This window comes from Vitis riparia, chromosome 1, assembly GCF_004353265.1.
Source record: "Vitis riparia cultivar Riparia Gloire de Montpellier isolate 1030 chromosome 1, EGFV_Vit.rip_1.0, whole genome shotgun sequence".
NCBI classification, from domain to species: domain Eukaryota; kingdom Viridiplantae; phylum Streptophyta; class Magnoliopsida; order Vitales; family Vitaceae; genus Vitis; species Vitis riparia.
In genome coordinates this window covers 7,528,830-7,552,043 of record NC_048431.1, presented here as the reverse complement: position 1 = coordinate 7,552,043, position 23,214 = coordinate 7,528,830, and the positions used below count along the sequence as shown (strand labels likewise).

At 36.3% G+C, this 23,214-nt stretch overlaps 1 protein-coding gene across 1 annotated transcript; it reads left to right on the top strand.

The window, feature by feature from the left end:
• The first annotated feature begins 398 nt into the window (after positions 1 to 398).
• LOC117915111 lies at positions 399 to 23,118 on the top strand. The gene is made up of 20 exons (XM_034830686.1): positions 399 to 969; positions 2,223 to 2,271; positions 3,041 to 3,484; positions 6,334 to 6,710; positions 6,794 to 6,994; positions 7,077 to 7,274; positions 7,459 to 7,533; positions 7,623 to 7,689; positions 7,810 to 8,965; positions 9,050 to 9,106; positions 14,130 to 14,239; positions 14,369 to 14,487; positions 14,914 to 15,210; positions 15,370 to 15,465; positions 16,197 to 16,537; positions 19,560 to 19,812; positions 19,889 to 20,662; positions 20,796 to 21,042; positions 21,459 to 21,893; positions 22,182 to 23,118. Exons 1-20 carry the CDS (start codon positions 544 to 546, stop codon positions 22,793 to 22,795), a joined length of 6,336 nt encoding a protein of 2,111 aa, XP_034686577.1. The 5' UTR covers positions 399 to 543; the 3' UTR covers positions 22,796 to 23,118.
• Positions 23,119 to 23,214: the final 96 nt, after the last annotated feature.

The window sequence follows — 23,214 nt, the reverse complement described above, 5'->3', positions numbered from 1 at the left end:
AAAAATAAAAATAATTTTTTTCTATTTTTTTTTCATAGTCAATAAAAGTCATTTTTGGAAAAATAAAAAATTCATATTATTTTTCTCAATTTTTATATTTTCTCTAAGTCTTGAGTTTAAATGATGAATTTATATTGATTAAAACTTAATTTTTGGACCAAGGTCCAAAACACCGTAGTCCCCCGACTGTATACCAGAGAGAGATAGGCGTAGATTGTTTGCAGACCGTATTAAGGTAGGGCAGCAGCAGTTTTAGGGCACCATCTGAGACTGAGCGCGCGTATGGCGAGTAGTCATAAAGCATTAGAGGCGGAGGCGCGTGGATGTTGTTAATCTAATAGCCAAAGCAAAGGCGAGAAAGGTGTGTAATCTCTCCACAACAAAAGGCATGAGTGGGTCGCTTCTAAAATCCCATCATGTTGAAGATCAGCATTTGCGAGTGGGTTTGATTGATTAAAACTTTTATGTAACAATTACTTTCCTTTTGTGCAATTAGGATCCATCAAAACCCCCAAATCCCAGTCACAATTCACAAGGTAGGAGATGGATACGTACCACCAGCCTCACCGCTTCATGAGACCACCGCCACCCTCCATGGCCGACCACCATCACCACCACCAACAGCAACAAGCCCCTCCCAGACAGCCAGCTCCATGGTTTCCCGGCCAGTTCCAGTACCATCCTTCCCAGTCTTCGTCTCCCTCGCCCTTGCCTCCTCACCAGCAGCAGCTGCAGCAACAGCAACAGCAGTGGGCTCCGCCACCACCACCACCTCCTCCTCCTCAATCCGATCATCTCCCTCCCCATTCTTATCCTCCTCCACCTCTCCCTCCTTACCCTCCGCACCCTGTCCGCAACCAGTTCCCTCCCCCTCCTCGCCCCCACTTCCCTCCTCCTCACCCCCATCCTCTCCCTCACCCTTCCCATCCTCATTCTCAGGTTCCCCAATCTTATCCTCAGCACAATCAGGTATTTTTAGCCATCTGCCTTTTTCATTTTTCCTGCCAATTAGGTTTAATTCTTGTATTGCTTTCCCTGTTCTCTAGGGTTTTCTTTTCTCTCATCACTGTATTTTGCATTTTTTTATTTGTCAGCATGCTTTGAGAAGAACTTTCCAGATCAAGAACATGAAATTAACTCTTGCTTCTACACACATAAATTTCTTGAACTCTGTATACTTCCTGCATGCTTCGCGACACCTTTTGGGCGCCCCTTCTTCTTACTCGATACTATCTTGATTTTACCTATCAAAAAGGAAAAAAAAATAAATTGTTGAACACTAAACAGACAGGAGTGCAGTTTTCGCCTTGTCACTTGATGAACAATACCTTCTTTCTTGCTACCTCATGTTTGCTTTGACATTGTGGTGGTTTTTCATTATCATCAGTGAAACAGAATTTTTTCCTTTTTGTTTTGTTTTTTTCTTTTTGGTGATCTTCTGGTTGCTTATGTAATAGTTTACGTTGTTAGGAGTAATCTTATAAGATAGCCTTCTTCTCTGATCCCCTCTGTTATTTTTTTTTTCTTAAATGTTAGTTTACATTCCAATTGAATTATGAGTCCTTTCTCATTCATGTTAACTTTTTCATAGGATGAGTGCATAGTTTTGCAATTGGCATTAAATTCTACAGTTATTGATGATGCTAAATCCTAGTAATGGTCTGGTTAGGATATTGCATGTGTTGTGACATATCCCTCGATTTTCTCTTAATCTTTTCACCTTTTTAGTTTTGCTGGATTGGATGGCTGTGTGCTCAAATCCATTATGATGGACGTTCAATTCGGGTTGTGTGCTCAAACCCTTTTGGGTTATAGGTTATTTTGGGTTGTGTGCTTGAATCCTTTAGGGTGCAGGTTCTTTTTGGGTTCTTAACCATTCCTTTTGCCTCTTAATCAACTTGCTTCTGGGGTAACCTAGATTATTCTGTATTAGTATGAATGATATTCCTTCCTTTGTACTTGTTTCTCCCTGATAAAATTCCTCTGGTACCAACCAAAAAGAATTTTTTTGTGCACTATTTATTTATTTTATTTATCTATTTATGTAATTCATTCAAAAAGAAGGCAGGATTATAATAGCGATGATATCAATTCTTTATTTTCTTCTGCTGCACACATTCATTCAGTAATTATATATGAAATTTGCCCAAGCACCATTGTGCTGGAGGATGGGTGAGACTTTGGTTCAAACTTCACTAGTATTTTCTTGTAAATACTTGTAGGAATGGGGCAATCCAAGTTGGGCTCATCACCAAGGTTGGGATTACTCTGGTGAGTTTTTTTGCAACTTAATATTGGGAAGTTGATTCCTCTTGTTCATATCAAATAGATCATTTCATTTTTTTACTTATGTTATTTTTATTTGGTTCCTATTACATTTCTGATTTGTATTTTCTATTGCTTGATTGATTTGTGAGTACTTCAGTCTATGTATGTTTTATTTTGAAATTAAAGAGAAAAGTAACATGCTTATAAATGGGAAGTTGAAAATTTGCACTGTATAGCATTGCTCTCATTAGATAGTTTTCTTTTGTTTATTTTTTTGATAAGTAGCATTGCTCTCATTAAATAGTCATCCTTGGGACAGAAACTGGCTAGATTTTCCATATGTACAAGCTACGATAAATTTAAAAAATTATGGTTTTTATTTGTATTTTTGTTGGGAATATTTATAAACTAGTAACAAATTCCCAAGCCCCTTCAAGTTACTGTTTTGTTGCCTCTTTTGGAAACCTAGAATGCTTTGTAACATGATTGTTATGTCCAAAAGAAATTGTCTTAAGTGTGGCCTCTTTGGAGTTCATTAACAATTGATTGGACATTGAACTCGTTGCTCTTCTGCAATTTAATGAACAAATTCTTGGTGATGAGAGTCCAGAAATTGTTCTGACTAAAGTTGATTCACAAATCCCACTTCACTTTTCTTTCTTTTTTAAATGATTTCTTTGTAAAGAATACTGCTAGGATTTGGTTTTAAGTCGAGTGTTGCTTCTTTTTTGCTAATGACCATGGGCTTGATTTTTCATTATTTGTGTAATAGCAGCCCATAGCAATGAGGAAGATTGGGCTGCCAGGGCAAGAGCATGGGCAGCAGCCAAAGCTGCAATGGAGAATCAGCATCTCCAATCACAGTTTACACCAGTTGGTAGACAAGAAGAACAGAATCATTATCATGATCAGTATCCACAAGCGATTGATCCTCATTATCCAGACATTCAACACCAATCATTTTCCTCATCAAGTTATCAACAATTTCCAGTTCCAGGTGCACCTCTTCACAGGCCACCAGTAGTTCATGTGCAGGAGTCTGCATCTATCAGCTCCGGACCATCTTCATATGTTCCAGATGGTCGTCCACCTTTTGCTGTCGGAGATGGAACTGCAATTGGAGATTCAAGTGCTGTATTTCCTCATCAAGAAAATTTATCTGCAAGTCCATCTATTCATCAGCAGGAGGTACCTTATAGTTATTCTTCTGTTACAGGTAATAATTCACTTGGCATTTTGAATTAGCATGAGAAGCTTGTGATGAAGAACTGCTTCTGTGGAATTTGTTTTCACTTATTAATTCTATTTCTGAATTTGTCAATTTTACTCATAGCTCTTTAAAACTAGTCAGCTTATCTGAAATAGGATCTGTATTGAATGATCACTAACAAAAAAGTTCATGATGTTTTATGAGTTTCCGACTTGTGCAATCTATAGATATAGTGAATGTGGTTGAGTTTTTAGTTATTTATTTAATTATTTTTTCCTCTTCCAAGAAGCAAACAAATTTTTATTGGCTGGTGATAGGGTTTGAAATTGTTTTTCATGTTATCTTGCAATAAGAGTGGTGTTTCCTCAGTTCTCAGGGTTGATGAAAACTCTTATCGCTTGAAGAATTTTAAGTCCTTTTGCAGCATATTTTTAATGGTTGCCATTTAATAATTATGAAGTATGGTCTTTCAAGTCCCTTTAGGCCTGGCTTATGTGGCAAGGGTTGGGGTGGATATGTGGGATGTTCCAGTTCAAGTCCTAGGATTGTTTAAAAAATGTTACATACAAAAAAATGCAGTCTTTCAAATGTTTGGATAATTTTTTAGGTTGATATATCTACATAATATTTTTTTATTAGATCAATTAAGGAATATAACAAGAAAATATATATTTTTTTTCCTTTTGACAGAAAAACATGTGGATTTGGGATACCAAGGAAGTAAATATCATTATTGGCTGTCAAGTTGATATCACCATTGAGGTTTTGGAAATGGAAATATCAATATCGAAATTGTTGTGTGAAAATTTGTAGCAAAACATGAAAATTTTCAATATTGCTTTGGGCATTGTCACTAGAGACAAGTATATATAGTTAGAACCAGAATGTTGTCAATAAAATGCAAATATGACAAGTTTGTGGTTCCTAGGGTTTGGGTTGGGAGAGGTTGACGGTGGGATAGGGAGGTCCCAGGTTCTATTGTTTGTGACCAAACAAACAAAGTCATCTGTCAAAAAATAAAATAAAATAAAATTAGTAGTATATGGTTTGTAGGGTGCAAAAATTGCACTGTAGTGAACATATAAAGATCAATAGATATGATTTTGTACCTTATGGAGTTCCAATAGAATTTGAAGTTATCATTGCTATCCTCACATGGAGGCTACTGGACAGATTAGAGCCCAATCTATAACAGTCAGTTCATGTCATATTAATACAACTATAAATTGCTATGTTTCTGCCATATTTATCTATTCCAGGGTTTGACGTCAGGCTAGTGGTGTAAACTGACCAGACTCAGGCTGAGGGTTGTATATGATTGCTTGTGTTCTTAAGGATGCTCTCTCATCCACATAGCTTCCAATTTTCCTTACATTACAGTTACTTGCATCCACATGCGTTTGGTACCGGGAGACATATGATGACTATGACCAGGAATATTTTGATTTCTCTGATTTCTCTATTGCCCCTGTTGTAACCTTTCAAGAATCACTTAATATAGCAACAGTTCATCATTGTTTTATCCCACAAGTAAAAGGTTACTTACACACTTAGTAATGCATGTTGACATAAAGACAAATTTATGGACAGTAGGGAATTTTAAGTGTTGGAATATACAATAATTTTTTACATTATTACATAGAAGTAGGCTCACTGTCTTTTATTGATTTTGCAGATTGGGTGGATTCTTGGTGAGGGAGGGAGTGGTTGTTTTTTGGTTGTCCCACCCCTTTAGGGTTGTGCCTTGGGGTCCCTAGGATGGTTGCCTACACTCAAAAGTAGTAGATTGGGTGGATTCTTGGTGAGGGAGGGAGCGGTTGTTTTTTGGTTGTCCTATCCCTTTAGGGTTGTGCCTTTGGGTCCCTAGGATGGTTGCCTACACTCAAAAGTAGGTGAGCTAGAGTTTTGATTTTAGAGCATAAGGAGAGGAACAAAAAATAAAGTTTATGGTAGAGAAAAATAAAATAAAAAACATAGAAAGAAAAAAGAAACAACGAAGAAAAGATGAAAACCTCAGAGTCTCACTAAGGCCTTCTACGAGTCTTATCTAGAAGAAAATCAATGGAGTCTCACCATTGAAGGTTGCAACAATTGCAATGAGAAAATATATATATATATATATATATATATATATATATATATAATATTATTAACATCAATTAATTCGTCCCTTTTATTTACATTAATTAGCTTATTTATAGCCTTCTCTAAGAAATCCAAAGTATACCAAGATTCTAATAATCTATTTTTTTTTTTGATAAGTAAGATTTTAATAATCTATTATGACTCTAATTCTTATTATAATATTCAAAGTCTATTAGGACTTTAATAACCTATCATGACTCAAATTCTAATTATATTATAACTTAACTAGCTAATACTAATTTGACTCCAACAAATCCTAATCTTAATTCAATTCTAATTAATATTAATCCTACTTAAAGTTTATTTATGTTTTCCCTTTTCTCCTTGAATAGACTTTCCCCCATCACTCTCTGTATATGCCTTATATACCTTGATGTATAACATCCTTGTTTATTATAATATTACCTTTTTACTTATCAAAAAAGGAATTTTTGCATTCCTGTTTACAGAAATACATTTTTAGTTGCTGTCATTTTATGCATCATGTCGTTGCTCTCTTCCTTTACTGTTGCAGAGATTACATAATTTGTTTATCAGATGGTTCACAATTTCTTTTTTCAAGATTTACACATTTCTAAACTGTGATAGCAGCCTGATGTTTTGAAACTATACAACATTTATAATTTTCTACTCCTGTAGTACTTATTAGTAGTAGAATTTTTATTTGCTTTTCATTGCCATTGCTGTTTGACTATTTACTCAAATTGCAGGGAAAGAAGAGGTTGTAGGTAAAAATGAGCAGCTGCAGAAGGTATTACCTGTGCCTATATCCTCAGCTCAAGATGGACAACTTCATGTTCAATCATCACTGCCTGCTGTTGGTAGATCGGTTTTGTCAGAACAGCCCTTTGCATACAGCAATCAGACAGCGGATCCCATAGTCGATCTTAGTGATCAACCTTTAGATTTTGCACCTAGATTCAATCGTGACCATGATCCGAATATGCAATCCAGCTATGCTCATTCTGATTCAGTGGGACCAGGGAGAGGCATGGACCCTGTTGCAGCTGTGCAATCTATGCATACTTGGACTCCTCCTGTCGGTTCCGGGGTGGTTTTTCCTCCAGTACTCTCAACAGGGCCACAGGTTTTATGGTTTTGAATTGATTCATTTTCCTTAAATTCTACAGCCTTTACATGAATCTGGTAACAGTTGTTTCCTTTTTACAGCATGATCCTTCAATAACCATGCCTTCCATTCCTGGACATGCTGCACCCATATTTGGAAGGATGCCAGGACCAAGCTTCCAGCAGACAGTTCCATCTGCCAGTGCACCCTTTGGCCTAGGTGCAGGAACTGCACTTCATCCCACGACAGCCTTTCCGGGTGATGCATACAATCTTTCTAGTGGTCTTGAACGCCCTAAAAAGGTAATTATTCTTTTATTCCCCAGGATTGATGCTTGACAGTTGCATGATTGTTGCTGAATTCTATATTGTGGAATTTTTTCAGGCTTCAGTGCCTAATTGGCTAAGAGAAGAAATAATTAAGAAGAAAGCTGTCATTACAAGTTCTTCTCAGGAGCATCCTAGAGAGGAAACTCAATTCATTGAGGAGGAAGGTGTTGATAAATCTTTTGGGAAAGGTGATCAGGCAGATAGCAAAAGTATTGATTCTTCTAGGTCAACTGAAGAAGAGGATGATGATGAGGTTACTTTCTTCTGCTTGATGATTATTCATTTTGATTTCATCCATTTATGTAGTTTTCTTCCCTCTGCTGAAATGTCTTTTCTTTGGTGCTCCAGTCAATGGGTTTGTTAATTTAACTGTTTGGTTATGTAATTATCTGGGTGCACTTCATGGAACTAAGTTGCTATTCATTTGCTCTATGTAGGATTATGTGGAAGCTGCTAGAACTGCAGCTATTAACCAGGAAATAAAACGAATAGTAACTGAAGTTCTTTTAAAGGTTGGAGCTGCTTAAATTCTTATGGCTGTATCATATAATTTCTTTTTGTGAAATATATATATATATTTTACTTTTTATGTTTTTAACAGGTTACTGATGAGCTGTTTGATGAAATTGCAACAAAAGTTCTTAGTGAAGATGATATGACAGTAGAAGGTATGTCCTCTGATTCCTCATATATTATTAATTTTTGTGGGAAACTACTGAAATAATTGTAATTACTTTCTGTGTTCTCTAAACTTACATATACAGTCATGTTACTTTTTATTCCTGCAGTTGACAACAGGACTGTCACTTCAAATCATAAGGTATCACAGATTTCTCCGTCAGTTCTAACTCCTAAGGCTTCTGCTAAGGTTCTAATTCCAGTTAAAGACAAGGAAACTGAGACCGAAGCTGGTAGTGGAAAATCCAGTTCCAGCTCTCCTGGGGATGTATTAGGTCTTGGAAGCTATGCTTCTGATGATGATGATGAAGATGATGAAGTCCAGAACTTCAGTGCACTCGATTCTCGGGAAAATAGTGTTTATCCACAGTCAAGCATGAAAAAATTTTCAGACAATGTACCTGATGCAGTTGAGAATGACAGTTCACAAGTAGAAATTGAAGACCATGGTAAAGGTCAAATAAACATAGAGGCTGGTCCTAACAGAACAAGTTTAATCGGGGCCAAAAATAATGGCAGTACTGTGGCTGGTGGGCTAAGTGATGTTGGGGCAGGTACAGAGTCACAGAATAGTAGTATTGGCCTTAGAACTGGGGCAGTCTCCGGAGGTAGGGAAGATGAGGTTAACGTTGACGCTGGAAAAGGCAGTTATGTTTCTGGGTCAAATGAATGTGTAGGAGAAAAGGCCATGAAACCTGAATTGCGTAGCCAGACTGCTAATGCGATAATAACAGATGGTTCTCAAGGTAAGGAAACCAAAATTGAATCAGATAAAAATAATAGACATGAAACTAAAAGGAGTTCTTCTGAGAAAAATTTTGTTAAGGAAGAGGAGAGTGTTAAGCTTAGAGCAGATGTGAAGAGGGATGAAAACCATCGGAGACATGATGAAAGAAATTTAAGAAAGGAAAAGACAGATGATCAGAATGGCTCAAAAGATAGAACAAAACGACAAGGTAGTAAGTCCGGGGAAAAGGCAAAGGAATCTGATTCCAGGAAAAGGTCTGCCCATCTTGATGTGAAGGAGGATAGAAAAGAAACAGAAAAGTTCAAAAGAGCTAATGTGAAAGCAGAGAGTATCCAAAAAAGAGAACGATCAAATGATGAGAAGGAAGATAGGTCAAGACATAAACTTGCAAGTGAATCAGGCATGCATAAGAGAAGACGTTCCTCTTCAATTAGCAGTAGGGGTAGAAGTAGCAAGGACAATTCAGTGGTTAGTCATACCAATGCTTCAAGTGATGAGGCATCAGAGGATTCTAAGAGGTTTACTAATTCAGAACTTCAATCTTATTCTCTTTTCTGATTTCACTCTTGTCCTTGACCCTCATATTCAGTTGGGTAATGCAGGAAGCTGCACTCAAGAAAACGTAACTTATCACCATCACCAACCAGGTCTAGAATAAGGTACTTGTTTACCAGTGCTTCATTACTTCTCTTACTGTTTCCTTTTGTGCTCTACTCATCTCAACATGTTTGAGGTCTGAAATTCTTGGTGTTTGGACATCCTCGATCCTGTTATAATTGATTGCATATCGTGTGTTTTACAGAGCATTGGAAAGAACTGGTTGATAATCTAAAGTGGAGATATCATGATATAAACCAATAAAATAGCAAGGAGATCATTTATTAAAGTTCATTTGAACTAAATGGGCTCACTTAATTGTGAGAATTAAGAAACATCATGGACTCATTTTAAATCCTACTTACACTCAGTGGGCTTGGTTATTTTTAAATTATTTAAATGACAACTGGTTCTTTTTTTTTTTTTTTAATTCGTTTTTTGGCCTCAATGGATAGTTGCGGGACAATGATTTGAGACCATGCAGTGAATTAGGGCATATGTTGGTTAGATGAGATTGCATTGATCTTTTTGCATCTTGTTTCTGTTTTTTGCATCTTTCTTTTCTGCATTGCCCTTTTAGTGATTTAAAAATTCTAGTCAAATTTCCAGCATTGAAGTTCTCAAGTGTTTTCTTAACTGAGTGACTTGGCTAGCTAATGTATAAATAAGAAGAAAAGTCATGTTCTTGTTTTTTGCTCTGCAATTGGGTCTTGATCTAGGAGACCCCATTATGCAAGCGTGATAAACTGATAATAGAATCAGGAGTTTAGAGTTTGAAACATGTGTAGGATTCTGCTGTCAACATATTCGAATGGTTGTACCTACTTTGGATTTATTAAAAATCTTGTTCTCCATATTCCATAAATAAGTAGTAGTTCTTGTATGAAATTAAACATGCTGTGTGGCAACATCTGGAACACTTAAAGGACGGATGAGAACGAAGTCAAAACCCTTGCATTGTTCTATTATTATTATTTTTTCCTTTTATATGTCCTAAAAGATTTGTGCTTCAAGGCCTCGGTTTGTGGAAAGTTTTGAGGAAGCCATTGAGATGCAGATTTTGTTGCTTAAGGTTGATAGACCTTACAACACATAATCTTTTTCCGTCAGTGGGTGTTTATCTGAATGAGATTCTTTAGTATAATTCTTCCTCATAAGCATGTCTTCTAGAATTTATGTTACTGTGAAATTGTACTTGTGGTATTTTGCTACTTGCTTGCTGCTGCTAAGTTTATTTATTCTACAAGAGAGGAAATGTGTGTGATGCTCGTCTACCGTTACACATTGCTCTTTTTTTCCTTGATGAAAAGTATCATGCATCTGAGGCTACTGAAGCACAAAATTTAGGCAGTCCTATGATAGATTGCCAAGCCTAAATTCATATATGTGGGAATAAGAGAAGAACAGTTTCCCTATGTGTTTTGCTGCATTGCCATGCTGAAAATATTGGAGAGGACATTCATTCTACAGCTATGATGCTCTTTTGGAGATTGATCCTTGGAATGAGAGCATGACAGATGAAGCAATATGTGTCCCAGACAACAATGGCCGTTTATTCCAGAATCCAGCATGTGCCTGGTGCGCACTGATCTCTGGATGGAAACAACCAATGTGGTCTAGGATTTCTTTTTTCCAAAAGCATTCTATATTTACAAAACTGCTTCTCATATGCATAGATGGCATTGCTTATCTATCAGACATGTTATTCTTCTTCTTCTTCTTATATTGGTTTACTCAACATGTCATGTTCACTTTTGAGAACTTCTGAATTTTATGGCTTCTTTCTTTATAATCATACTTGTTGAATATTTTGATTATACACAATGCAAAAGCAAAATATTTAAAAAACTTTGAAGGCTTATGTTGAGCCAAGGCTCAAGAAAAATCCCCAAGCAACAACCTAGAGCTCTAAGGTCTGAGGCTTTCTTTAGATGTTTACCTCATGACTTTAATATACATTTTACCTTAGAATATGCACCTCATATACAACACAAGAAATAGAGATGAATTAGCAGTTGAATATGAATGCCTTTGTGGCTTTGAAATTTGAAGTCCTTGAAACTGCACATCAGTAATATAATTTCCAAACTTGGATTGGTTGATGGTCGATGTGAAGAAATATAATCTACCAAAAATTAGTTTGACACTTGGAATTTATGGATATCTAATATGGTCTTTTAATTAATTTTTATCTACTCTTTGCTTTTTTTTCCCCTGTATTTTTATCATTTTTTTTCTATACCCCTTACTTTTATTATTATTTTTTAAATGATAAATTATGATAAAGCCTTTGTTCTTTCTTTAAGATATGTTTAGGAGTCAAATTAAAATAGCTTTTCCATTCCATAAGAGAACTTTTGGCACACTGAGTCCAAGTATTTTTGTAAGCACCTATAAATTTTTTATTAGCTAATTGCATATTTGCAAGATTGCCAAACTGTTCTGAAATTTAAATAGATCTCAAATCCCATTCTAGTAAATCTGGTTTCTATGGAGATGGTTTGTTGGCTTCTTCCTGATATTCTTTTAACCAATTCTCAAGTTCTTTGTCCTGGTGCGAGATAAATCCCAAATCCCAGTGCCTCCGTCCCTCGCTCCCTCCTCTCTCTCTCTCTCTCTCTCTCTCTCTCTATATATATATATATATATTTGAGCTGAAGTATAAACAATCTCACCAACTAAGGCAGCGGAAACTCTCACCTTTCTTATATCATTCTGCATGGGCATTGGCCATTCATTCTCCATTATTTTTCAGGGAAAGGATGGGAATTTTTGAATCCTATAACACGAGCACTTCAAACTCATCTCTCTCTCTCTCTCTCTCTCAAGCATTTGAAATGTGTATGGTTGTAAAACTCATTCATTTCCTCCATCTTCTTGACAAAAACTATTAACTAAGTGTCCATTTAGATACACATCCTATTTTTTGTTGTTAAAATTAGAAAATAGTTGTAACTTTTATGTAAGATACAAAAACTCTTAGAGACTTACATTGAAAAATGGTGGTTTTAAAAACTATTTAAAAAAAATTGAGGTATCAAAAATTTTTTATTCTTAAAACTTTAAAATTTATGAAAGTGATTTACAAAGACATAAGGTAAATCTACACTTTTTGTATAAGATGTTCTACTTTCTATGGAAATTTTTTATTTTAAAAATAGAAAACATGAAGTGTATGACACTTTTTTTTATTTGTATACTCCGTGTGTACTTTGTTGTGCCTTTTGGCAAGTGCGTTTAATATATCTTGCTTATTTACTTATCAGAAAAAAAAAAAAAAAAATCTGTGTGCTACTGTTCATGATCTAAATATGAATATTATTGAATTTTATCTACTTCCAAATAGAAACTCTCACTACCCTCTTTAGTGGGCATTGTTAACTCAACAGAGCCTTGAATGACGGCTACATGGAGTTAGAGAAAAGAATCATTCAGCTTTCTTAAGCAATATTCTCTTTAGATGTCCTATCATAGGATAAAAAAGATTCAAAATTCATGTCCATAAGGTGTGACGAGGGGTTTTATATTTTCTGTGGTCCTAGTATTCATGGGAAGAGTAAAGAGATGAAGCTCACCATAAATAGCTAATGCGATAATCATAACTTAATTTTGAGGTTTCAAATTTGATACTAAATTTTACCTAAACCAAAACTATTAACCACAAAGAGAATGTTCACATAAGATGTCAATATCATCATCTCATTGCTGTATTTTGATTTATTACCTGCTCAAAATTCATGTTTGGACTGCATAATGTTGGACTTGTTGGATGAGTGATTGATAATCTCTCTAATGGCATCATTCTCCAGATACTTGGACATGTTTAAAAAATGATCCATAAATTAACAGAATAAAATCTAATTCTGTGCTCTGTGATCTTGAGGCTTTATTTTTATCATACATATAGCATGAATGCTTGCATATAGCACTGTAATGCCATAGGTTTTAGTACCTCTTATTTCATTTTCTTTGCAGTTATCCATGAAAAAAGGGAGGATTTTTTTAGTAGATTTGAGTTTAGTTTTCAATCAATGGATTTGAAACTAATGCCTTTGCACTTAGTGTGCCATTACTTTTTAGGGCACTGGTAGTAGAATGATGCCTGTATTCTTGATATGATAGAATGGTACTATAGGTGAATCCAAGTATTGTTTGGGTACCCAATGATAACTTGGATAATTTTTGCTTTCTACTAATGGTGGCCCACATGGACTGTAATTTTGTTTCATGTTGATGTATCTTATTTTTGTGTAATGCCACAGTTGATTCTCCTCTTGAAAGGTGATATACTACATTCTTCTTTTTCAGAATACCCAAAGACGCCTTTGATAATTTCACTTGAAATCAATGATGGTTCACATGGACTATAATTTTTTTTCATGTTGATGTGCCTAATTTCTGCGTTATGCTAGAATTGATCCTCTTTTTGAAATGAGATTTGATGATTCATCTTTTTCGGAGTCATCCAAGCATTACTGCAACGTATTCACTTATATGCATTTCTTTGAAAAACTGTGGATAATGAAGTATCTTTACATATGACCATTTTCTATTGCCAAAGATATTCTTAATTTTCATGGATTGCTAGAACCATTCACAAAATAGGTGGTTCTACCCAGTCAAGTTACTGTTGGACCAAACCTCTAAGTTTATTGAAAGGTCTTCTGCATCTCACCAAAAAAAGCATCTAGGATTTTTAAGATTAGGTAAGCATGAATTTCCTATTTATGATTCTGATTAGTACTTAAAATGGTAAAGACTCTCTTGCTGTGAATATTACACCAAGTCAATAGTAAAGATGGAAGAATGAACAGCTATCATTATGTTATCTGTTGAAGAAAGGCCAGAAAATTCTTTAGTGGATGAATCTTGGTGTTTTTTAAGATTTTGGTGCTTTTCTCTTTGGTTTTGGTTGATACATGGTGTTTAATTATATGGATCCTTTTTATCTCGTTAGAAGCAGAATAATTTATGCCCACAGCCCAGTACTTATCGAGTCAGACACTGTTCAAGGTTGAGCATTTCTCTCTTGAATTATGTATAGTCAACTCACCAAATCAGTATGATGGATGTTTTCATTTCTAGACAAGTTTCGAGGTCTCCACATAGCAAGCATTCTCAGCGCAGGCATTCTCCCTACTCTTCTTTTGAGACCACCAGGTATGTTGCCCTGCAGTCTGTAAGATTAAGATTGTGTTAATGTTTTTGAGACATACCCACCAATCACCATAAAACATTAAGCAGATTCAGGTGAAAGCATCAGATTTTGGATCTTCAGTTCTGAATGTTGCTAGTTTATGAACTCTATTTCAATTTCATTGTAGGGGAAGGAGGTCAAGGTCCAAATCTCCAGTCCGTCGGCAAAGATGACAGAGGATCTCTTGGGACGACACAAAGCATTACAATTTCTTGTCCAAAGCATTTTGAAGATCTGATGTGTCCTGTCAATGGGCATTTGACATGAATTTCGTGCTTTAGCCATAGCAATTGAATAATGGAGTTACTTGGACCTGTATCACTTAATTGAAGGGTAAAAGCATTTCTGGTACATCTCATGGAGGTTGAATGAAGTATTAAGGGTGGGTTGGCAATTCTTGAGTTTTGGTCCCTCTGCTCCCTTATTTTTGGATTTTGTTTTTCAAAATTATTTGTGCTTTCCAGTTGGGACCTAAAACCTATATAAATGTATTTGCAGCTCAGAAGGGTGTGCGGAGAGTGATGGACTTTGGTTGCTGGTTGCTCAGCAGTTCTATTTGTTTTTTTTTTTTTTTTTTTTTTAGCAAATTTTTTTTTTTTAGTCGTTGGTCATTTTGGCAATTTCATTTTCGTACTTAGATTCTGTTTTGGGTGGTTTAGTTACTGGGGGTAGGGGAGGGTTTCGGAGGTTAATGTTCAAGTTGGTTGGAGTTTGTATTTTGCCGTTGGGTTTGTTGTTTTTCGAGGCAGCAGAAAGTTCCCTTTGTTATATGGTGTATCATATGCAATGGCCAAGGAAAGACGGGCAGATATAGAAAACATCCATGAGGGAAATTTCATGACATGCAGTGCCCCATTCTTGCGTCCAGATGGTCTTCCAGTTTTCTACTGGCCTTCTCTTTTGATCTATCACCTGGTCTTTATTCAATGTCGTGTTCAGGACATTGAATCGATGGGGGACTGGATTCCTGTATGTACTTTGCCTCAAATTCTTATGAAATTAAGAACTTCATTTGCTTTCAAACCTTGGCACACAAACGGACTATATCCGCCAGGTCATAGTTTGTGACTATGCTTGAACACTTGGGTGTAATTTGAGTGTTTTGAGGGAATTGTATGGATAATGTAGAAATTGAGCGGGTGTAAGCTCTATTTAGAAACTACATTGTCAGCGAAATTTGCTTTTCGTTCCAATTTGATGTTCTCTGAGATGGCAGATATGCCGGTACTTCCAGTCACCACGGGGAGACCCATTGAAGTAAATTCATTCTAGAGGAGTGAGGGATGCACCGTCATGAGGCATTGACTTTTTTTTACGTTAAATAAAGGATGTGCAAAAGCTCCAAATCAAACGGTGCTGATCACCTTATCTCAGAAGATTGTAAAACCCAACCATTACGTCTCTCAAACATTATTACCACGTGCTAAATTAGTATATTAATGTTATTGGGTGTTGTAATCTCTTTCTTCAAAGCATGAATCACAAATTCAACGTGGAGGAGAGTAAAGATGACGGGAATATGGTTTTATTGAAATGCAAAGGATGTAGTAGAATTAAGATTCCAAGGCCGGGCTGAGGCCAAAACTCACGTGTGTCGGTAATGGTGATGGTGCGGTTGTTTATCGTGCAATTTTTTCTTTCTTTCCGTTAAAGTTGCACTCAGCAGTCTGCACACTCAGCACCGTCTCTCTCACGCATAAAAGAAATTAAAAATAAAGAAAATCGGGTATATCGTCTTCTCAAATCCAATCTCAGAAATACAGATACTGAGAAGTAAGGGCAGCGGCATCGACAAGGATGAAGGCTACCTGTTTTATTCTCGCTAGTTTCGATCACAAAAAGGTACAATCTCTCCCATTAAGACTATTAACACACAAACCCTTTTTCTCTTCTCTGGTCTTGCGTTTGTTTTTCATAATCGTTTTTTGGTTTTTATTTTTATTTTTTATGGAAAGGCCTTTCAGGTGGCGTTGTGGTCAATTTGGGTATCCGGGTTTCTGTTGATCGCTCTTTCCCTCTATGCCATGCAGAGTTTACCTTCCCTAGAGGACCATATCAAGATGCCCAAACAATTGCACCAAGGTTTTACCAATTTGACATCTCCCAAAATTACTATTTTCTCCGCCCCCGATCCTCTTAATGCTCCTCCTGGGCCAAGGCAGGTTCTGGCAGTTCGATCATGGCTTGCTTTATCTCCATACATCACTGTTGTTCTATTCAGTCGAGACCCTTCTGTCGTTGTTTTTGCACGTGCCTTCGGTTCGCGGGTTTCGGTGGAGCCTAATATCGATTTCACGTAAGCGTTTAAATTTAATCTTTGATTTCTTGCCAAGCATTGATCGGAGTTGTTTGCCATTTTGGAGCAATTTTGTAAAATAATTATCAAAATGATAAACAAAATATATATTTGTTCATAATGTAGCTCAGTTGAGTCCACATCGGGTTGTAAGATGTGATTGGATACAACCCTCATGAAAAAGAAAAGAAACATGTTGAAGTAATATGAAAATATTTTTCTCATCTTTGATTTGAATGTGGAAAATATGGAAGGAAATTAGATATATTTAATCTTTATATAAAAGAGTGTAGTAAATAAAAATATTTTATATACTTCATATATATATATAGAACTTTTTTCACTTTTCTTTTCTTCTATTTTTCCTTTCTATTTTCCAATAAGCAAACATAACCTACATTTTCTCCGGTCTTTCTTCTTTCTTTGGATTGGAAAGGCATGAAAATATTGCAATATCATTTTGAATTAAAGCTGCATTATTTAATGCAGCTTGACTAAAAACTAAAGCCATGTTATTTTAATGCAGTTTCACTGGAAATTGTCCATACCAAGTTGACTTCTCCTGTCCACAGTGGATGCAGACTAAACCATGAAATGACATTTTGAAAATGTGATTTTTCTATGCTGGGAAAATGTAAGCTACATTGGGAATGAATATTTTCTATCCATCAATTTAATATTTTTTTCATCAAATTGTGCCAAAATGGAAAAGAACTCTATTTACCAACAGTTTTTGGCTGCACTTAAAAATTCTTGATCTGCCAGGCCTGAATTTCTGGTAAAATTTTTAAGAAAATAATCTCATGGTGTTGTATTTATGTAGCTAACTAGCCCAAGCAACTTGCGATTGTAATCAACTGGTTTATTGGAACTATTATATATGGCTGTGTAATAGATACAAGGCTTGTAACAAGGTCTCTTTGCTTGGAGCTCTGGTATCACTTGAGTGTACTTATTTGATAAATCAGGGCTTGAACCTTGTTAAACAATCATTTCAATGGTGAATCTAGAAATAAAAACTAATTTAAAAGATACTGAGAGAGGAGTTTTCTGTGCTTTCATATTCAAATGAGATGGCATTTGAGGTCAGCAAAGGGACAGAGGAGTCCTTATAGAGTTGGAGCAGCATTTCAGAACCAAAGCTTGGGGAAAAAGAAGGGATGCATCTTTAGCCTCATCAGGGTTAGACATGTCCTCTAGGTAGTGGTGCAGCCAGGAAATTAATTTACAGGGGTGCAAAAACAAGCAAAACTACCTGGTTTAGCTTAATGGTAAATGCAAGTTTGTTCAAGTAGTGGTTCAAATCCCCCACTATGCCCTTTTTTAAAAATTTTCACCTAGGCCTCAAGTGGCTTCACCATTGTTCCTGGCAATAGTATTGCTTGTTGAGGTATTACACTAGCTTGGCAATTGGTTCAATTGTTGAAGTGCTCCTTCATTAGAAGTATGTCATTATGAGTTAGGATATACATAGCTAAAGCATCAATGCCTTCAATTTATTTTGTAGATTGGGTAGGATTTGGCTGAGGGAGCGAATAGTTTATCATGTTTGCCCTCTTACAGGCTATGCCTTTTGTTACGCATTGTATACATCCTGTGTTACTTGGTGTATGGTTCATTTGAAGTTATCAATATATTCTTACTGCTAAGTTATCAATATATTCATACTGTTAACTTATCAATAAATATATATGATTTTTTTAAGATTATTTATTTATTTATTTATTTGTTTGTTTAAGTTAAGGCGATTGTTTGTTTGTTTAAGGCTTATTCGCCTTGAGACTTATGCCTCGCTTTGTGTGAGCAAAACACCTTGCGATTGCCTTTGGCCTTTTAAAACATTAGGTTATTGGTTACTGAAAGTGAATGAAATGGAAATTCGGAGAAAAAACTAAAAATGAGTGAAAAAAAAATTGAAAAATAGGATTGGATGTTGAAACATCTTGTTAGGGGCATTCAAATGCTCTATGGATGTTCAAATGTTCATGCATGGTTCAAATGCCCCCCTACCTATGGATGGTTTGAACACTAACTCCTTGAAATTGCTTTTTGAACTTGAATTTTAAAATTTTTTTCAGACTCTTTTGGTAAACTAACTATAAAACCTTATCCAAATATCCAATTAGGATTTTGGTATAAAAACCTAACATTTTAGACTATGAAATATGTATTGTGATTTCATAGCCATTGTTTTACCTTAGCACTCCTAACTCTCAAGAGTATTCCAGAACCTGTCTTAGAAGTCTTTTTAGTAGAAAAGCATGATTCATTGAACCACTAGCCTCAGCATGGTGTTGAGGTGATCCACTAAGGAGCATGAGGTGCTATGTCATGGGCGTGAAAGAAGAGTGTGCGTGCTAACCAGTATAAAGATCCTTAGGAGTAGGTGCATCCGGTTTAGGAAACCTTCTTTTCATATTTAGTAGATTGTTTCTGCAGTTGGTTCACTTGTGGTCTTTTTATATCTGCTAAGTTTCTAAGAGACTCTGCATATGGTTTTTCAACATATATTTGGAGTCAGCTTTGTGCTGATTGATTTTCTATAGTCTCTAATCAATTCAATTGTTAACTAAGGATAATTTAGGTGATTTAACACATTTAACAGTGGGAAGCTTAATTGTTTCAGTAATGAATTGGCCAGTTTTTCTTTTCCTGTTTTTTCCTTTTTTCCATATATGGAGTAGTCCTATTTGGAGATGCAAATATTGATACATGGAAATAGAGAATGAAATATTAAAGATACTCAAGAACAATAAAATAAATACAGATTTACTTAAACGAGGATGAAGTGAGGGGAGACAGTGGAATAAGTGGAGATGTGGAATAAGAGTATACTTTGGAATGAAATAATAAAGGTGCCATATGGTTAGGATGTCCAAAATTGATCTAAAGAAGCATGAGGACATGTGAGAGCAAAATTTTTGGTTTCATCATGTGCGTTTATAAATACGTCAAAATATTCTTGCTAATTGTTAATTCGCATAATCTACAAGTTTCCTGACTTATGCCTATCTCTGGTTAGGTTCCTGGGTACCCCATTCTTTCATTCCATGGTTGCAAGATCATGGGCATCCACATCAGACATTTCTGTTCTGACCGATTTTGAGACCATTCTTCTGCCAGACTTCATTTCCACTCTGAGTTATGCTCACAAACTTGACTATGATTGGCTCCTTTTTGCTCATTTACGAAGTGTTTTCTACTTCCCATTTCGATTGGATGAAGCTGGGAAGCATTGGTTAAGGAAGGATGGTAAACGGATTAGAACCCAGAAGGTATGAAGGAATTTAATACGGATTCGAAGTGAATGGAATATATGGGATTCATTGAAATTGTGCTATCTTCCCTCAGATGCAGGAATTTCTTGCTCAGAGTTGGCAGTGGAATTGTCATGAAGGGAGGATGCTTATGGCATGGAACAACAGAGGGCTGCCATTACATACTGGAGTCCTCCCTCCTTTCTTGTATGGAAAGGGACTCCACAACCATTGGGTCATTAATGAGGCCTTGTCATCTGAACTTAGGTTCATATTTGATGCCAGCTGGACCATCACAGGTTTTTATCTGAAAGATCTGGACCAGTGGTCTGATCGGTTAGTTGAAGGTTATAATTTTTCAAATATCAAAAATAGAAGTTGGGAGAATGTGGGGAATTCCCATCTTGGAGCACTTTATGGATCACTATATTTTCTTGGAGTTAATTATTCTAACTTGGTAAAACATTTCAAATGTGATGGCCAAAATCTTTTTGTCAACACAGCAGAAAGCATTTCTTATTCTTTTGAACACCAGAGTTCACTGAGGTTATGGAAGAGAAGGATTTTGCATCCCAGAAGAGAGAAGAAAACTATGGAATGTATTCATGCTATTACCTCTCTAGAGAGAAATATGGATTGCTCTATGAAGCATCAGTTGGATTTCTCTTCACCATTGTACCTTCCATTTTCCTTGGAATCTCTCCTTTCAGTAATTGCTGACAAGAATAAGACAATTGTCCTTGCAGTTGCTGGATATAGTTACAAGGACATGCTAATGAGTTGGGTTTGCAGATTACGCAGCCTCCTGATTACAAATTTTGTGGTGTGTGCTCTTGATCATGATGTCTATCAGTTCTCCATATTGCAGGTAAATCTGCTTTGTTGCTGTCTCTTGCTTCTGATTTTTACCCTCTTTTTCAGTTCATTATAGGTTTGCTTCAATGTATAATAGGTTACTTGCTTTGATATCTTAATTCTGAATTTATGCATATATTTTATAGGGCCTGCCCGTTTTCGAGGATCCTTTAGCTCCAAGTGACATCAGCTTTGATGACTGTCACTTTGGAACAAAATGCTTTCAGAGGGTGACCAAATCCAAGTCCAGATTGGTTTTGCAGATACTGAAGCTGGGTTACAATGTACTTATGAGTGATGTTGATGTCTATTGGTTTAAAAATCCATTGCCATTGCTTTACTCCTTTGGTCCTGCTATTCTGGTAGCACAATCTGATGAATACAAAGAAACAGGTGTTATTTGATGCTCCACTCTGTTTCATTTTTTATTTTACATAGGCTCCTCTGATTGAAAATATCAAGCATTTTCCTTGATATAAAAGCATTTTTATTGGTAAATATTTATTAATTATATGGTTTTCAAGCATTTTGTCTCCTTTCCCTCATTTTCCACTGTCATACGAGTAAGGACATAGCAACATACAGGAGAGGCCCAGGGGAAATCGCTGCATGGCTGGAATAGTTCTATCTGATTGAATTTTGGTCTAATACACCCTTTATTTAAATTCTTTTTATTTTTGGTGTAATAAGAAAACTATTATGTCTCAATTATCTTACAACGATGGGTAGCATATTCCACGACTTCTCTATGTGGCTATTCCTTGATAAAATAGTTCTTAACCTGAATTTGTCTGTACTTGGATCTGCAGGACCCATTAACTTACCTCGACGCTTGAACTCTGGCTTCTACTTTGCTCGTTCTGATGATACAACAATTGCTGGAATGGAGAAGGTAGTGAAGCATGCTGCAAGCTCTAATCTATCCGAGCAGCCAAGCTTCTATGACTCATTATGTGGGGAGGGGGGATCCTATCGCTTGGGTGATAACAGGTGCTTGGAACCTGAAACAAATCTGACTGTTCATTTCTTGGATAGAAACCTCTTCCCTAATGGCGCATATCAAAACCTGTGGGAGAAAAAGAAATGGAAATCTGTCTGTTTGAAGAAGGATTGCTTCATTCTCCATAACAATTGGATCAGTGGGAGGAGGAAGAAATTGCAGCGTCAGGTGTTGTCAGGATTATGGGGTTATGACATTAGCTCAAGGATGTGTCTGCAGAGCTGGCAGAAAACGAAATCGACAAGTTATTTCTGAAACCTGGTTGGTGCTTATTATTATTATTATTTTCATGGGTAACTTTGGTTTTCATGTGGAGGAGAATAAAATAAGAAAGTGATAAACCATTCTCTCCTATTAACCTTTGGTTTCATCACTACTTTCTCTGGAAAATATTAAATTAGAGAGAGCCGGCAATGACAAACAAGGGGATAGAGCAATGCTTAGTAATATTAAAATCCCTCAAAGTCAAGATATTTCTCCACTCCCCTGCAATAGGCTATAATGCTTAAATTTGGATTGAACGAATCTTGAGTGCTGGCTATGCTGAAGAGATGCATTCCTTTGTTAGGGTTTGTGCGGTACCCCGACAGAGAATCCAGAAGAAAGAACGTGGGAGGAACTTCCACGTCATTGAACTTGAGCTTACAATCAAATGATTTCACTATAAGAATAGTTCATGCTGGTGGTAGAGAAGAGGTCTATCAAAATGCAGTTCTTGCGTCTCAATTGATGGAAAAGTATCCAGGGCTGTGTGTTGCTCGGCCAGAAGTCTTTAAGAACCCCCACAAGTCACTTTTATGGCCAGAAGAGAAGCTGTTGCCTGGTCAGAAGTATTATCTAATCCCATGTACTACTGCACAGAAACTGATGCGTAGACACCCGGAGAAGGTAAACAAAAAACAGCCTTCTGAAGGAAGCAAAGATGTGTCATATGGGAATATTATTGTTGACATAGACGGTGATAATTTGAGTGAGTCTTTTTGTTCTGCAAAAGACTTCTATACCTCCAAGGAAAGGTGGTCTAATTGTTTGCTGAGAAGATCTGGAGTGAAAATGCCTTCTTTATCACCTATTCTAAAGGAAAAAATGCACAGGGGATTGGGGTGGGAGCCCAGCCTGACTTCTATACAGGAACTGTCTCCATAGGTCTCTTTTTCACCAGATGTTTCTTGCTACTATATGCTCGGGTATGTAAATCCTGCAAAGCAGTTGAACTGCTAGTGTTTGTATGTTTGTCGTATAGTAGTAATCCGCAAGATGGACACGTTCATAAATATTGATGTGTACTATTTTATGCTACATTCTGCTTAGGACCTCATTTTTTGGATTTTGAAGGAACCTTCCCAACGATCATAGGAGCTGTTTAAACCTTTTCTTTCTTTCTTTTTTAGTGCTTGATTTTTTATTTTTTTATTTTTTTAAACTATCAGATGCCTCCATTATCTACTAGACGTGAGTGTCTTACTTTCTATATTCAAGTTATACTCTACATTTCTACTTGGCAGGGCTGTCTCGACCAGGTTATGTCTTGTTTTATCTTTGCGTATTCGATTGTGCGGGCAAAA

Bases quoted from the DNA above. Each gene is read 5' to 3' on its own strand.
- LOC117915111 (XM_034830686.1), top strand. From the start codon at position 544: ATGGATACGTACCACCAGCCTCACCGCTTCATGAGACCACCGCCACCC. The intron at 15,466-16,196 runs GTACTTCCAGTC...TTTTATGGAAAG, and splicing joins CTGAGATGGCAGATATGCCG to GCCTTTCAGGTGGCGTTGTG. The intron at 21,043-21,458 runs GTGTTATTTGAT...TTGGATCTGCAG, and splicing joins TGATGAATACAAAGAAACAG to GACCCATTAACTTACCTCGA.